General features: G+C 36.9%; 1 protein-coding gene across 3 annotated transcripts in view; it reads right to left on the reverse strand.

Moving 5' to 3' along the window:
- Sfl (N-deacetylase and N-sulfotransferase sfl) overlaps nt 1-15166 on the reverse strand; it is a 99301-nt gene that overhangs the window by 36968 nt on the left and 47167 nt on the right. For all 3 annotated transcript variants that reach the window (XM_083080818.1, XM_083080817.1, XM_083080819.1), the window contains one exon: nt 3765-3962. In XM_083080818.1, the coding sequence (XP_082936944.1) occupies nt 3765-3962 (198 nt within the window). The remainder of the gene's footprint in view (nt 1-3764; nt 3963-15166) is intronic.

Below are 15166 nucleotides of genomic sequence, written 5' to 3' on the forward strand. Positions count from 1 at the left end.
ATCTATTTTTCCCACGTGTCAACGGAGGCGCGAGATTATCGCGACATGGCAAAGGAGCGAGAAAAACTGCGACAATGCGAGACGCATGTCGAAAGAGAGTCGGAACAATGGGGACGAGAGGGATTGAAAAGACGAGATGAAAAGACGCGAAATAAAAGAAATTTGAAATGAGAGTCGTCGGTGCGTGCGACGAAAAAATACGCGAGGGGTTGATCGCCGCTTCCGCTCCGACAACGCGCGCCATGGAACATTTACCCTTTCGCTCGGTCGCCACCCTTTTCTCTTATCGATGCTGCCGCGAGTAACGAAGACTATGTTGCGCAGACTGCGTTACTATCGAGGTGCAATAGAGAGAGAGAGAGAAAGAGAGTGTGAGGGTGGTGCTGGAGAGAAGCGTGATCGATATTGCCGCTCTCGATTGAGAAATAGAAGATTTCTTTCTTCAGGCTGATAACATGCGAACGTTTATTGAAGGTTTCTAGACAGACAGATACGACGCATCGAAAAGCCCATCGATCGAGAATGGATTAAAAAATATCGCGAAAAAGATGAGGAAATTTTGTTTGATTGACACGTGTCGAATAGAATATTGGCGATTGAACGCAATTGACATTTGATATTTTAATCGATTTTCGCATATCTCGGAAGCTCTTCTTAATTCGGAATTTCTATATAAAGGTTTCGTTTCGCGTGTTTTACAGCTTATTAAAGCTATTTTTGAAAATTGAAAATTAATTGTCCGTATCAAAGGAAAGAGAGGAAGAGAGAGAGAGAGAGAAAGAGAAAAAGAGCAGTTCCTCATTCATGTAAATATTTCCGATAGAATAGCCTCCCAATAATTCGAAACGTCTTGTGTGTTTTATATCCTACATTATTCATCATTCGCAACATGAACATAATCGATAAAACGATACGAGTGCACGCAAAAGCAGTTAATAAGCAATAAAAGCCGCGGAAAGGATAAAACAGACGATGCTTTCTCGTATGTAAGGTAAAATGGGTTGAAAGCTCAACTCGCTTATAGAAACTTCTTCCTCCACCTTTATTTTTCTTACGTCCCCGGTTTGAGGGAATATCCTAGGGCAAGATATCACGTTTTATCTAGCACAGCTGGATCTCACAGATTCAAAACTTTCCATATCGCATTACATGTATATACCGCGGCGTAAAGTAGACACGGCGATGCGCTCTTCTACACTTGCAAAGGAGCGAGTGCACACACCAACACGAATAAATATTTCATTAGATATATACGTTGCGCGTCGATATGCAACGTATACTTATATATACGCGGTTGTGTGTATGTATTATAAAATGTATACATACGCAAGCTTGCGGCGAACACGATTCGGGGTGCGACGCTTTCCATATCTGCGTCTCGCAATCTCCGACAACAAAATTTGCCTGTCGCGCGCACAGGTGGACGATGTGCGGCCAGAGTGCGGGTAACCCGCCGTACTCTCTCTCTACCCTCGGGTACCGATATCGATTATGAAATTGCACCGGATAAAGCAAACGAGCGGCCGCCACGATGAGCTCTCGCTCGGTGGAGTCTCCCTCGTGCTTTTCGCGCGCGCGTATCGGTGGTATCGTTGTTGGTCGGTTATCTTTCCGCGGTCCGAGTTCTCTGGATATGCACGCGAGAAGGGATATTCACCCTGCTCGCCATTTCACACCCCCATATCGAGCGAGTGTTATAGCACGACGTACGTGTCGCGCGTCCCTTCTTCCCTTTTACGGCGGAGAAGGATTGTCGATCCTGTCAGTTGTAGTTTCTATCATCGAGAGTTATATCTAAACTGCGTATTGTATTTTCGCTCATGTTTGCGGTTACGCTGCACTATAATTCCCAATAGTCACTGAGGTCTACGGAAGCAGACATTGGATCGCATTATCGCGTTGTTATTATTTCATCGACCGCGGAAGAATCAAGAGGTACACGCGCGCGCACAGAGGATACAGGGCGGCTTTCTTCCCTCTCACAATCTTATCCTCCTTCCAGACACATCCGGCTTAAATTCTTTCTCATTGCGCGTTAAAGTTTCGAACCGTCCGCATCGCTCAACCCCATAATAGGCTTGACCCGGCTATTATCGTTTAACGAATGCGCATATCATGAATAGAGTAAATTTCACGATACATCGTGTCTCCGATAGCGGATTTGTTAAACTTTTCAGGGAAACGCTCATCACGATATTATTTTCGCGAAACGGAAAAGGGAGATTTTGCTGTTAATGGGCGCAAAATTGCATCGCCTGATATAGATTCGTTGTATAGTTTTATGGCGTTATATGTAAGTTATACTGTACTGAACGATTAACTGTACTCTACGAGTAACGTTATTAATATTTATTTAAACAAGTTATCTGAATATCAGAATACATTATACAACTATTCTCAGTTTATATGCGCGCTTACATTTTAATATATATTAACATGCAATATTGCGTACATGCGCGAATATACACAGCTGATGTTTAGATAATCACTTATTTTCCATCGCATTTTATTTTTTCTCTGTTTATCTAGTGGGGTTCATATTGTTTTAAATTGAATATTCCATTAAATTACATATTCTAAGTTGAATCTATAAACTGACGTAGCTTTCTCAGTGATTTTGATTCTAAAACTAATATAGAATCTTAAATTATTCGATACATAAATCTTTATTAAGATAGCTTTCGATATATTAGACACAATGGAATAACAAAAATTTATAAAACGAATATGGAAATTGAAATAACGATGTTCACGTCGACATTTAGCCAATTTTTCATATATACATATATAGGAAAAATGATACTAAAATATTCGTGATACCCGTATAATAGCGTAAAAATTACATGGACTTCACGACGATCGAGGAATTTGCATTTCTAATTTTTATACCGACATTCATGAAATAACATCGTCCAACGATGTAGTGAAACCGGGATTTCCGGAATCTCTGTCGCGGAATTATAATATCGAGAATTTTTTGAAAAATTCGGATCGACGGTACGGAATTATAACAAGATCTAGGTCACAATTTTTCCTTTCCAGAAAAATGTCGAAATATTTTTCCCGGCAAACATTTGCTGGCAAAAATTACTGCCATGAAAATGAAAAAATTCTAAGAAGAGTTTCGCGTATAAAATTACAAATACAATTTACGAATTTTTCTTAAATCCTCAATGACATATAGCAATTCGATACACGATTTTGTATAATTAAAACAAACATCCAAGTTTATTATTGATTTTTCATTTAAAAGTATGAGAATAAAGTATTCCATTTAAATTCCCGGAGTACTATCATTTACCGTTCTTTTCTTACGAAAGAGGTAAAAATCCACATTTTATGGATAAAAAAGGTCGTGGACTAGAGCGAGCTTTTACGTGAGATTCGGTACTGTGTCGCGATATTGATCGACTTCAGCAACTGTATGCCATTAGCCGTGTACTTTTAGCCTAATAGTATGAACTATTGCGGCTGAGAATTCCGAAGAAAGCTTACGTTGGTAACCTACTTTTAGATCGCGCTAGGGTAAAATCTTTTTTCCAGAATCAGGTCGATGCACATAAAAGACGTTGTGAAATGCAAGTAGGTCAGGCATCCATAAACGAGTTTTACTCATCAAAGTAAATAAATTATTTTATAATTATCGTAATGTGCGTTTGTAATTATTCATCGAATTTATCATTATTTGAATCAACGATGAATAAAGCCTCAAGAATTCGGTTTATCAATGCCTGGTATTTGAAATAAAAATAATTTGTACTTACTTTATTCGATTATAAACTAGCAGTTCAGCTATTTCTCGACCCAACCTCGAATAGAGAGTTTCTACAAAGACCAACACCTTCGGATCTATCCTTAATCGAGCTTCACTACGATGGTCTGGTGCTGACGGCAGTCTAGTTGCTCCTCTTAGAGTTGAACATCGTATCGCTGGCTCCGGCCTTGTATCTCGGTGTATCAAACTGCAATAATAGAAATCATCTGTCAGTTCGTGTGTAGAAGTAGAGAGAAGATTATATATAATTTTCGTTGAAATTCAATGTACAATTTTTATATTTTTGTGAACTATTACTATTTATTTAAATTTAAGCTATTTATATCCTCTTGATTTTCTAACTACTCAAATACAATATTCATTTATTAAAAATTGCAAATGGCAATCTTTAGTAGATAAATATGTATAGATTTCTCTCATACACAAGTAATACTTTTCAATATGACGTTGAAGTTAAATTATTAATAGCATGCCTTCAAAAGTTTAAAGAATTTCTACTTTATTGATCATACATGTAATGTATTTTCTTGAACTATCTTTTATCTCAAAAACTTTACATATTTATGAGATATTTTCTTGTTATATACATATATAATGCGAACCCCATCACATTGCTTCATCTCTCTTACACGTCCATGTTACAGTTTTCATGATAATACTGAATGTTCAAAGAAGGCAAAAGGAACATTTCGATTGGCTTCAATGCACGAGCAAATTCTTCCGCCGAATTCTTCGTAACGAGCGGCCTTCGAAGAATGCATGGCAGGTAGCTCTTTCAACCTGTCCTCAAAGTTCCTCTTTCAATATAGACAGATACAGCGCGCTCGGTGTATCCGTGAGAACGCGGATACAACAGCGACGCAGGAATTTCGGAACGTATGCGTAGCTCCACAAAGGACCCTTTAGCGTTGTTGCAACGAGCCCTTCCGGACACTAGCGTCGAGTATTCTGCGAGTTTCGTGGCATTTACCGCGCGCAAACTACGCTCATGTGGGAATAAAGATAATCTTTCTTCTCTTCTTACATTTTAACATAGTCGCTGCTATCGCGTTTCAAAGAAATAGAAGAGGATCGGAATTTTTTGACATTCGGTATTTTTAAAAGAAATGTGATATATACCTGTTGTATATATTCGAGCAGTTTTTTCAAAAATGCATCTGCGAGAAAATAAGCAACTATTTTACGAGTTGTAAAAAGTTTTCAAAATTAAATTTTTAAAATTTTCTTTTCTTATTTAATGTTTTATTTTGTTTATAAATTTTTTCTTGAATGTCGAATTAAATTGGATAGTGAATCTGTTTTATTTCATAAATAGTTACAAATACCTTCCCTAGTTGCTAAGCTCCTTTATGTTGATATTTGTCACGAGCAGATTCCGCGGTGCATTATCGGCGCATGCATCGAATTAATACGCGTCCAGTAACCAGGTTTCTCGCCATAAACCATCGAAAATCGGACCTTTGTGGTAAAGCAGGATAAACCAGAACCGGTTGACGTTCAAATATGTGGAGGCATTTTCATAATAGAACAACAACTATTATAGTATACGAATCCGAATTATTGATTACAGTGCCAACACGATCAATCATTCTCATAATTGCTATACTTGCGCCATTAATGCGTAAAAACCTTTATCGTGCAGTACATCGAATACGTCGACACGAATTCGAAATGAACGATAGATATTATGAGCGTACTAATAAACATTGTGTATTGAATAAATCATTAATTTTCAAATTGGCAAATTTCAAGAAATTTTAAGGACGCCGCAAGTTTTTAAAATGTTTAAATGTTAGAGAAGATATTTTGTAATTAAAAATGAAAGATGAATATTCTTTACACCATACTTAATTTTAATTCTGTCAAATTCTTGTTTGGAAGAAATGCAGATGTATGCAAAGTTTTTAATCAAGTAATGCAAGAAGTGAGATTGAAAGGGTTGGGAATTTCTGGCTTAGATGGAAGCGAAACAGATTATCGATGTTGCACTTACGCTTCGCAGCTCTTATCCTCTCAAGTTTACAATTTATGCACATTAGGCGTCGCGTCGCTAGACGCATGCACGAAGCGGAGCTTTGGTCGCAGTAATGTTTACGTTCGTAGTACTGCTTTAGTCGTTGTTACAGAGTGTTTGGTGTAACTAAACTCCGGGCAAATATTTTCTACGTAATGTAATCACAGGTCGGGACGTAAACCGCGCTGCGCTGCAAAAAATTCTGACATGCATAACGAAATTCGCGGCGTAAAACGCAGTTCGGAAAATGCAAGAAATGAAAAAAAATGTGTATAAAATGCACGTAACATTTCTGTAATGTCGTGTTATCTGTTTGCGTTTCGGACAACTCGCCAAAACTCGATCAGCGCATCGATATTCGCTTATTAAAATTTCTCGTTATTAAAATTTAACATCCTCAGAGGATAAGCAGAATGTTTTGCAATAGTTTCCGGAAAAATGTGGAAACAGTCGTAGCAGAAAACAGAGATATCGATCGCGATATACATACGTATGCGTATGCATATTTCGACGGTGTATCGTCCGGTCCCTCTGCATTTCATGCGCGGGTTATCGATGCAATATTCTTGACATTCGTGTGCACCGAAGTCGTTTATTCGCGCACACAGAGCCATTCGTGAGTACTGAGAATCTGCAATCCTATCCACAGTTAAGAGTGTGCGAAAGATGCTGTCTATTGGAAAAGTAAAAAGGTCACGAAACTAGCTTCTCTCTATTCCATTAGGTATGACATTTAAATGCGATTTTATACGTTTTACTTTCCAGTCAAACGTTTGCAATAATCGTGTTTTAGCTTAGCATTTCGCTTCGCTAACTCAATAATATGTTCATGTATTTAGGAAATATGATGGAATAAATCGTGTTTTCTGCTAAAATTTTTATAGCATTTCTAAAAAAAAATAAGGTCGTGTATATTATTATACGAAACAAATATATTTACATGATTAATAACGCAGTGGAAATTGATACGATTAAAACAGCTCTTAAATTCTGTAGAGTCTTTCGCGATTCAAAAAAGATTTGAAAACCGTTTTTGCATTTGACAATCAATGCGATCACGAGCGTCGTAAATGTGTCTCAACGTTAACGACAGGCAGCGACGTATATCTGACATTTACGACGTGTACGACGTGCAGATCCGCACGTGCGTGTCCGCATAGAAGCTCCAAGTACGTCAGTAATCTGGGACGGAAGAGATATGATGCATCTCGTGCTATCACACATCAGCCGTGGCCGCAAGTAAGCGTATTAGTGCGAGTTATTAGAGGATACCATCTGACCTAAATTCGAGTTTCCTATCGGGTCCTTATCGGTTACAGTGCCGACGTGCGTAGGCACCCTTAATACGAATTTACGATAAAGCTCTAAGCTCTCGAGTACACGCGCATAACTAAACTATCTCGACTCCTGGGAGCATAGCAGCCAGGAATCTATAATGTAAGGGTTCAGAAATACATCCAATCGGAACGCTTTCATTATTCAACCATTATCCTATCATAGATATGATTGACTTGAGAACGATTGGCAAGCTTCCGACCACACCGTGAGCAAACGTCAAAAGTCGATTCCGATTTAAAGTAACGTGACACGATATTACGATTGGAAAAGACCATTTATTTTATCATATGGCGTTTTTATTACATTTACAAAATTATCCAGGACGTTTCGTAAAGGTGAGTAGAACAAGTAAAAATAATCTCAAATGCCTATATTTTTTCTACAACTCATCTTTTATCATCATTTACTTTCTATCGATCAAATGTTATTTTCTTGAAGAAGTTTTAATTAGATAAAACAAGAATAGCTTTTTTTAGAAAAGGATGTAAGAAAAATCTGAGAGAGAAAACATTTAAAAATAAAATAAACCTATCAACTTCAAAGTTTGGTAAGTTAGAAGGCTTATAGGAGATCCATCTCTGAAGTAGTATTAAGAAATTTATCGCGCTTTTAAAGATCTTTACTTAACATAAAAAAATAATTCTTAAAATCTATAGTATATCTATAAAAGTTTAATTTTAAAAAATATTTCTCAAATTTTAAAAATAAATATTTCGATGGAAATAAAAATTTTACAAGAACTTATGGAATTATTTTTACCTGTTTTACATTCTTACAAAAGATTGTCTATCTTTACTGAAACATCCTACATATGTATAAATTATAGATAAGAATTTAAAGTTTCGTACTCCAGTCTCTCGTTTCCAGTCTAACGATTGTATCGTTAGGTCAAACTTTTTTTATCTTTCGTCACCCCTCCGTAGATCGCATAAGTGTGACGTTACAAGACATCAGAGAGAAGCCAGAAGAACTGTTTTTCAAATCTCGCCAGGTTCTTCCCATCTTCGTGAGACTTTAGCGAGGTACGACGAAAAAAATATAGAAGCTCGTAACAGCAGTTTCAACGTCGTCTGACGACGTTAATAAACGCCACGCGAGGGAAAGAGAAAGAAAAATGATGTGCCCTTCTTAAAAAGTAATTTTAGATTACGGCCACCATTGTTGCCTATCGACAGCCGATTAAATTACAGAGGAGAATTGCTCTTGACATAAGGGAGCGGCAAAAGAGCGGAGAGGGAGCTCTCGAATTACCACGTCGTATAACGGCTCGTCGTCTCGTACTTTTCGCGCGGATAATCAAGTTACGTCCGATGCGTCTTTATGATCCCCTTTCGCTTTTCGTCCCCTTATATTGCCTAGCTGTGACAGGCAAAGTCGTTGGCACTTTTCGTGTCTTACCGTGCGGGAGTCGTCTATCTGCCTTTTATGTGCGGCTTTTATAGGATACCTTCCCTAACTCTCGGGAAAAGTCGCGAAGAAAACAACGCGCAAAAATTTAAAGTCAAATGCGTGCATCCAAATTGCTTTCTCTAAAGCTACTAAAATAATATTCAAAGAATTTATTCGTACACCTTGGTGAATATATCTGTAGCTTCAACAAGAATAATCGATATCTATTTTATAACTTGGGACCAAAAGTACGTGACAGAATATTTTATTGAATACTCCTCATTTTTTCATCTCTCTAAATAATAAAACGATGTTTTCACTAGAGATGTTTTTTTTTTATTTTAAAGTCCTGAGTTTTTACCGAAAACATTCCCGCATATTTTAGATAACATTCTGCATCAACGCACATTTTCTGGGTTTAAATCGCCGAATTAACGCAGCTGTTCACGCACGAGCAGCGCGATGCATTATTAGATTTATCAAGTGCATGACCGTCGGGAAAAGAGCTATTGTCCGTCCCACGCTTTTCTCCATGGATAGAGGATACAATGCCTGGCTCGTGTTGGTTCGCGTACGCGCCTCGGTATTCAAATGCGCCGGCAAAGCCGGAGCGCGTAGTAGCTCCTTCCGCGCGCATACTTTCTCGTTAGAGCGGCGAGAATCCCTCGGTCAGAATGGCGACGCTAATGAATCATAATCGGTACTTTCCGCGCGGAACGCTTTAGCCGGGTTAACCTTAGTAGACGTGCCTGTGTGCGCTATATGAGCTCCGCCGCAGCTGCTGCACGCAAATGCACGTCTGTCATGTCCACGGACGGCCGCTCGCCAGCGTCGATTGGTTAAATGACAAACGAAATCACCCTCTCGTTCGTTAACCTTGATGCGCCTTCCTTTTTCTCTTCGTATTTATTTTTCTCTCTCTTTTTCTCCTGCCTTTTCATCTGTCTTTCTCTTCGTTTGAATTACTTCTAGTAGAATTTCGCGATCCTCTTTCTTATGTTAATTAGGGACAGGTGTCCGGGAGTTTTTTTGGTGAAAGAATAATAGGGATTAACGTTACACAATTCATTTAATATAAAGTTGGTCGTAATCACACGTCGATTAGTGATCCGCACACTATCTTTCCTGCATATCCTTTTTAATGCTTACTCAACGCGATCGCTTAATCGTATTCGCCACTTGACTTCGCTTTCTCGTTTATAATATTTTGCTCGTTAATATAAATCGGTATTTTCATTGTGATATAAGATAAATATGAAAGATATATAACTCATAAATATTTAAAAACAATATTTGCTCGATTTGAAAGCAGGAGTGATATATATATTAATACCTAAATTTAATAATAAAATTTTCGCAATACCTAAATAAAACTCGTTACTACCAGAGATGAAGAGGAAGAATATTTTTATCATTGTAGTTAGGTTAATTAAATTTTCAGAGCTAATTAGAAGCGTAATAATATATAAAAATTAAAATGCAGTATATATATTTAGAGGTTTTTTTTAGATATATATAGTTTCGCATAAAGTAAAATTGTTTCCGAGTTTTTTTGATGCATGTATTCATATGATGGAACAACCGTCACTTAGAATAAAAGTTCATCGCCTGCGGCTTGTATTCGTATGAAAGTTTGCCAAACGATTCCGTTTTAAACTACGTGGAACCCCGCGAGCCAACGCGACGATTCCAAAGCGTATTTTGCTACGTGCAATGACCAGAGATTGTTTTCTTTTCAATATATATATATATATAAGAGAAAACAATTTAATTGTCACAGTCATTACAATTTTGATTATTAAATATGTATATACCCTATAAATAATCTGGTCATTAAACATATATACAATAATCTCTTTAATCTACATAAAATATCTCTATAAATATCTGGTTATTAAATAAATAAATAAATAAATAAATTTAAAAACATTTAAAAATACTTAAAAAATTTTTTTAAAGATAAAAAAATAAAAAATATTTTAAAAAAATATTTTTAGATATCCTCAAAATATTATATATAGAAATATATATAGAAAATAAAATATATATTTTTTCGAAACTAGAAAACAATACACATCCATATCGATCTTCGAAGTCTGCATCTCGTTTCTTCGAGTTCGATAGTAACACCGCACCGCACTAGAATCAGGCGCAGAAATGTGTCCGTGACACGCGAATCCACGGCTTCAGTGGTAATAAAAGGCCTCCCAAGAGTTTCCTTTTCTTTATCGCGCGACTACGCGACGGTCTGTGAGTAAATTTAAGCCTCGCGCACACGCCGTCGTTTAAGTTACCGTGGATCTATCTTACGAGCGCAGGTGCACACGAGTGAGCACGAACATGATGTCACTCTGACACGAGAGAGATAGAACCTTTCGTGTGAGCACAATAATAGCTGCTTCCACAATAGAATTACACCGCGTTGAAGATAACAACCGCGTATAATTGAGTTTCCAAAAGTATTTATATATGATTAACTGTTTCTTTCATCTCTGCAGTACTCATATATGGTTTCTAGTATATAACCAATCTTATTTTTGTGAGTGGCAAATATCGATAATGTACACGTAAAGTATTTCGAATTTCTCTCTTTTACATTTATGAATTGGAAATTTTCTTCGCGAAAAGTAGGAAGAGTGTTGAATAGAGGCACGTATAGAGCAGCATAAAACAGAAGCAGTTTCTAAGTATTCCTTATCTCGCGTAATAACGTTGTATCATATTCGAGATAAATGAAGCGGAGTTATGATCTCAAGGTTATACATTACCTACATACTTCCTTTCCTCTTCGCTTAAACTTAATAAGTTTCTATATCTACCTACTTTGATTCTGTTCTTCCACTTTACGTGAATTAGTGGTACGACAAAAGATCAAATATATGTATTTACATTTTACTCTAGAGGGGAAAAGAGAGAAAGTTTGTAAATAAATATAATAAAATAGCTATAAAATAATTTATGAATTATTGGTAATATAAATGTAATTATAAATCTAAAAATAAAACGCACACATAATAAATAAATTTTTCTTCTTCAATATCAGCTAATTTAATTTTCCCGAGAAATTTAATCACGTATGCAATGATATTACATTCGCGGCATGCGATTCAATGATGCAATCTATATCTGAGACATTTCATTATTAGACTATATTAATGGCCACAGTTGCTTATTGGAGTAGCGAGGCATCGATGACATTGATGAAATGGTTGTATGCATATTAATATGAATGAGATCAAATAAGATAAACGATGCATTTCGCGCATGAAAAATTTGATCAAAACAATTTTAATATTAATTTCTCTAGATTGATTTTTTTATTCTTATACTTTAAATCATGAAAATTAAATTAATTGAAATTATTTCGAAGTGATTATTAAACATTAAAATAAAATATTTAAAATATCTCTAAAATTGAATTAATAAATATTTTGATAAATGTAATCACCTTTTGTAATAAAATTGTAATTGTAATTTTGAAATAAAATTGTAAATTTAAAGAATAATATCTATCTACATTTGCCATTCCTGTCAAATATATGATATGGAATAAGTAATATTGTATATATTATCATACGCCGTATTTTATCGACACATTAATTTTACTAGCCCCAGAAATACGCCCCGCGTCACGAAGCACATTTATTACCGTGTCGGACCTGCTTTATGTAACTCTCAAAATCCGCACAACCCTTCGTGTTCGATCATGCCGGGCTTCTTGCAGTACTCACATTTCGCGCGCGAGTACGCGCGTCTCTCCATCAGGTACGTGACCGAAGCCACACGATAGTAAATTGCTTCTGCGGTTTTACTCTTCGTGGCGACGCAAAGGGGGCCAGCATGGGGGCGAAAGTCAAGGATTCGAAACTTGCTTCGTCAATCGACCAGTAACGGAACGACCGGAACGAGGTGAAAATCGAAGGGAGGTCCGAAGAGAACGGAATCATCAGGGGATGCTCTTTTTTGGTCACGATGGAATGAGAAAAAAACTTTGAGAAAAGATTCCTCGAAGCAGCGCGCGCGTAGACTTCTATCCTCTGATTGAGTGGCGAAGGTGACCAGAAGGTGGAATCCCGGTCGGTTCGGGAGGATGCGAAGGGGCATCCGGCAATTTACGGACGTCCGGCGAAACTGATTTCGAGGCGACAGAAATTACTTCTTCAGGAAGTCGCGGTATTCTCTCCATCTCTATCTATCTATCCATCCATCCACCCGTCCATCCATTCATCCATCCATCTATTCCCGCCTCTTCGCGTCCTTCCTTTCCTACTTTGAGCTTTTTTCGATTTCGCGACGACTTGTGACTCGCCTCTAGGGTACTATATCTAACTTACAACACTATAGCAAGCCTCGTTCAGTTCCGATACGGCAATTGTGGGTGATATAAAAGCACAAATCATATCACATCTTCAATTATTCTCGATATTGAGGATCACAATGTTACATTTAATTTGACATGCATTATTATCAATTGAAGGTGCATACCAAAATTAATGCATTTATTTTTAATTCGATTTTAAAGAGCAACATAAATTCAAGCAATTTATCTAAGATAGCGCACGTAATTTTTCCAATGTTATTACAAATTTTGAGGAAGTGGGCAATGTAAGCTTTGTGGTTTTCAATTGAATCATCCACAGCGAGCGCGCGATTTCTTCATATTGATTTCTCGCGGCCAGCGCATCGACATTGTGGTCATATCGATTTGAAATGAGCGGTAGTCGTGGTAAATTTCGTAATATACTTCTCGAGAATAGAAGACCGATATTTGACTCATGCCATATGCCGTCGATTCTTAATTAAATTTCTCGATCCGAGCGCAAATATATGAAAATCTAGAAAAAATGTTCTTTTAAAGTTTTCTACAACTTTAATCTTAAAATACGATTATATCATATAAAGTACGATTACATCATTTTTCAGACTAAAATCTCTAGTGCAAAAGAAAAGAACTCAACATAATTATAAATGAAAAATTATAAACGCATTTTTCAAAATCTACAAATAATATTGCAAACAAAATATGCAAAAACATTAAAACGTGATATAAAACGTTGCAGAGATTAATTAAACAAATATCGAATTACACAGATGTAAATAAAATCGTTACGTAAAATATTCGAGACGACAAGCCAACTAACATGTTAAGTGACTGAATTAGAAACAAAGGATTGCGGCCATTTCTTTCTGTTAACTGCTCGTAAGGCTGATATACGGGAGGTCGTAAACAAGCTTGGAGGGATCCACCCTCTGACTCATGTTGTAGTTTTACTATGATTGCCAAATGTAATTGGAACAAAAATAAACGTTGCAGTAAAATACTTTCACTTCATTATGTTGCTTACGGCGATACAAATAAAATTTCACTGAAAATCTTTCTCTATCGATAGTTCAGTATTAAATGATTATCTAAAAAGAAATTGATAATCCGATTTAAAATTTTTCATCCCCGCACAGCTTTTAGAAATATCGGGAGATACCTATATGATATCTAAATAATAATAAATTCTATCATTTTTTCGCGACTATCCACTCTTATTTTGAACTAAAACTTGTTAAAATAAATCTGTGATCCGCGAAGTGCAAACTTGAATTGAATCTCGATAGAAATAACTATATTTTTAACTACATAGTAACGGGCGATATATACGATCAATTTCTTCGAAATAAAACGAATAAAAAAAGTAAAGAAAAAAAAGCTTTCGCGACAAAGCCGTTTTTTGACACAATGTAGTAAGCTTGAATATCCCTCGTAGACATAATTGAGTGTTTCACGGATCAATTTGTCTGCATCTGTCGTTTCCGTTGTGCAAAATTTTTACTTTCTACATTCAGCCGCACGGAAGTTTTTAATTTGCGCTAATTAAAGGCTCGTCCTCTCGCTATCGACCGATCGATCCGCGAAATACACTCGCAATTCCGATATATAGGCGATAAATTGAGAGAGATGAAAGCGGGGCGCGCGAAAGGGGTTTCCGAAGGGCTGTACGAGAGGAAACGCCGATACATACGAGCTCTCGCGAGGTTTTTACTCGTTCGCAGCGGGAAACGTTGTAAACGCGTTGCATTACATGCACGAGCGCTATCGATTGGTATTGGACAATGCGATGTTTCTTGGAAAGAAGTCGGGAGATTCCAATTACTCCATAACTCTGTAATAATTTTAGTCCAATAGTTGTATTATTTTGCAATATGTATCAATCAGCAGCGAACATTTTCGTTTGTATGCGCGTATAAAGCCTTATTAATGTCGTATTATAAATGCGTAATCGCTTGCAGCAATTGAATATCGTGTAAAATAACAGTATAATATAATTACAATGAACGCGCGCGAATTATTACAAAGCGTTATAACAACGCTACATCTGTAATCGAGATTACAAATGAGGGAAACGTTAATAAGCTATACTCATATTAATCTGGAAGAAGATAGAGAGCAATGATTAATATATCATCAAAGGAGCGCCACTTTGATACGCCCGCAATTTCTGAGGCCTGTGGAAAACGCGAGCTTGGCAGCAGGCACTCGAGTGCTAGAGCGATGAAACAATTAGGCGGAAATGCCTCTAATGACACAGTAGCTGCTCGAATTTGACTGGCAAAATTCCTGACGGCATTTCTCTTCAATCTCCATCCGCGTCTAATATATG

The sequence above is a fragment of the Camponotus vicinus genome, unplaced genomic scaffold, assembly GCF_025532165.1.
Source record: "Camponotus vicinus isolate PSW18456_S1 unplaced genomic scaffold, iyCamVici1.0 SCAF_10, whole genome shotgun sequence".
NCBI lineage: Eukaryota > Metazoa > Arthropoda > Insecta > Hymenoptera > Formicidae > Camponotus > Camponotus vicinus.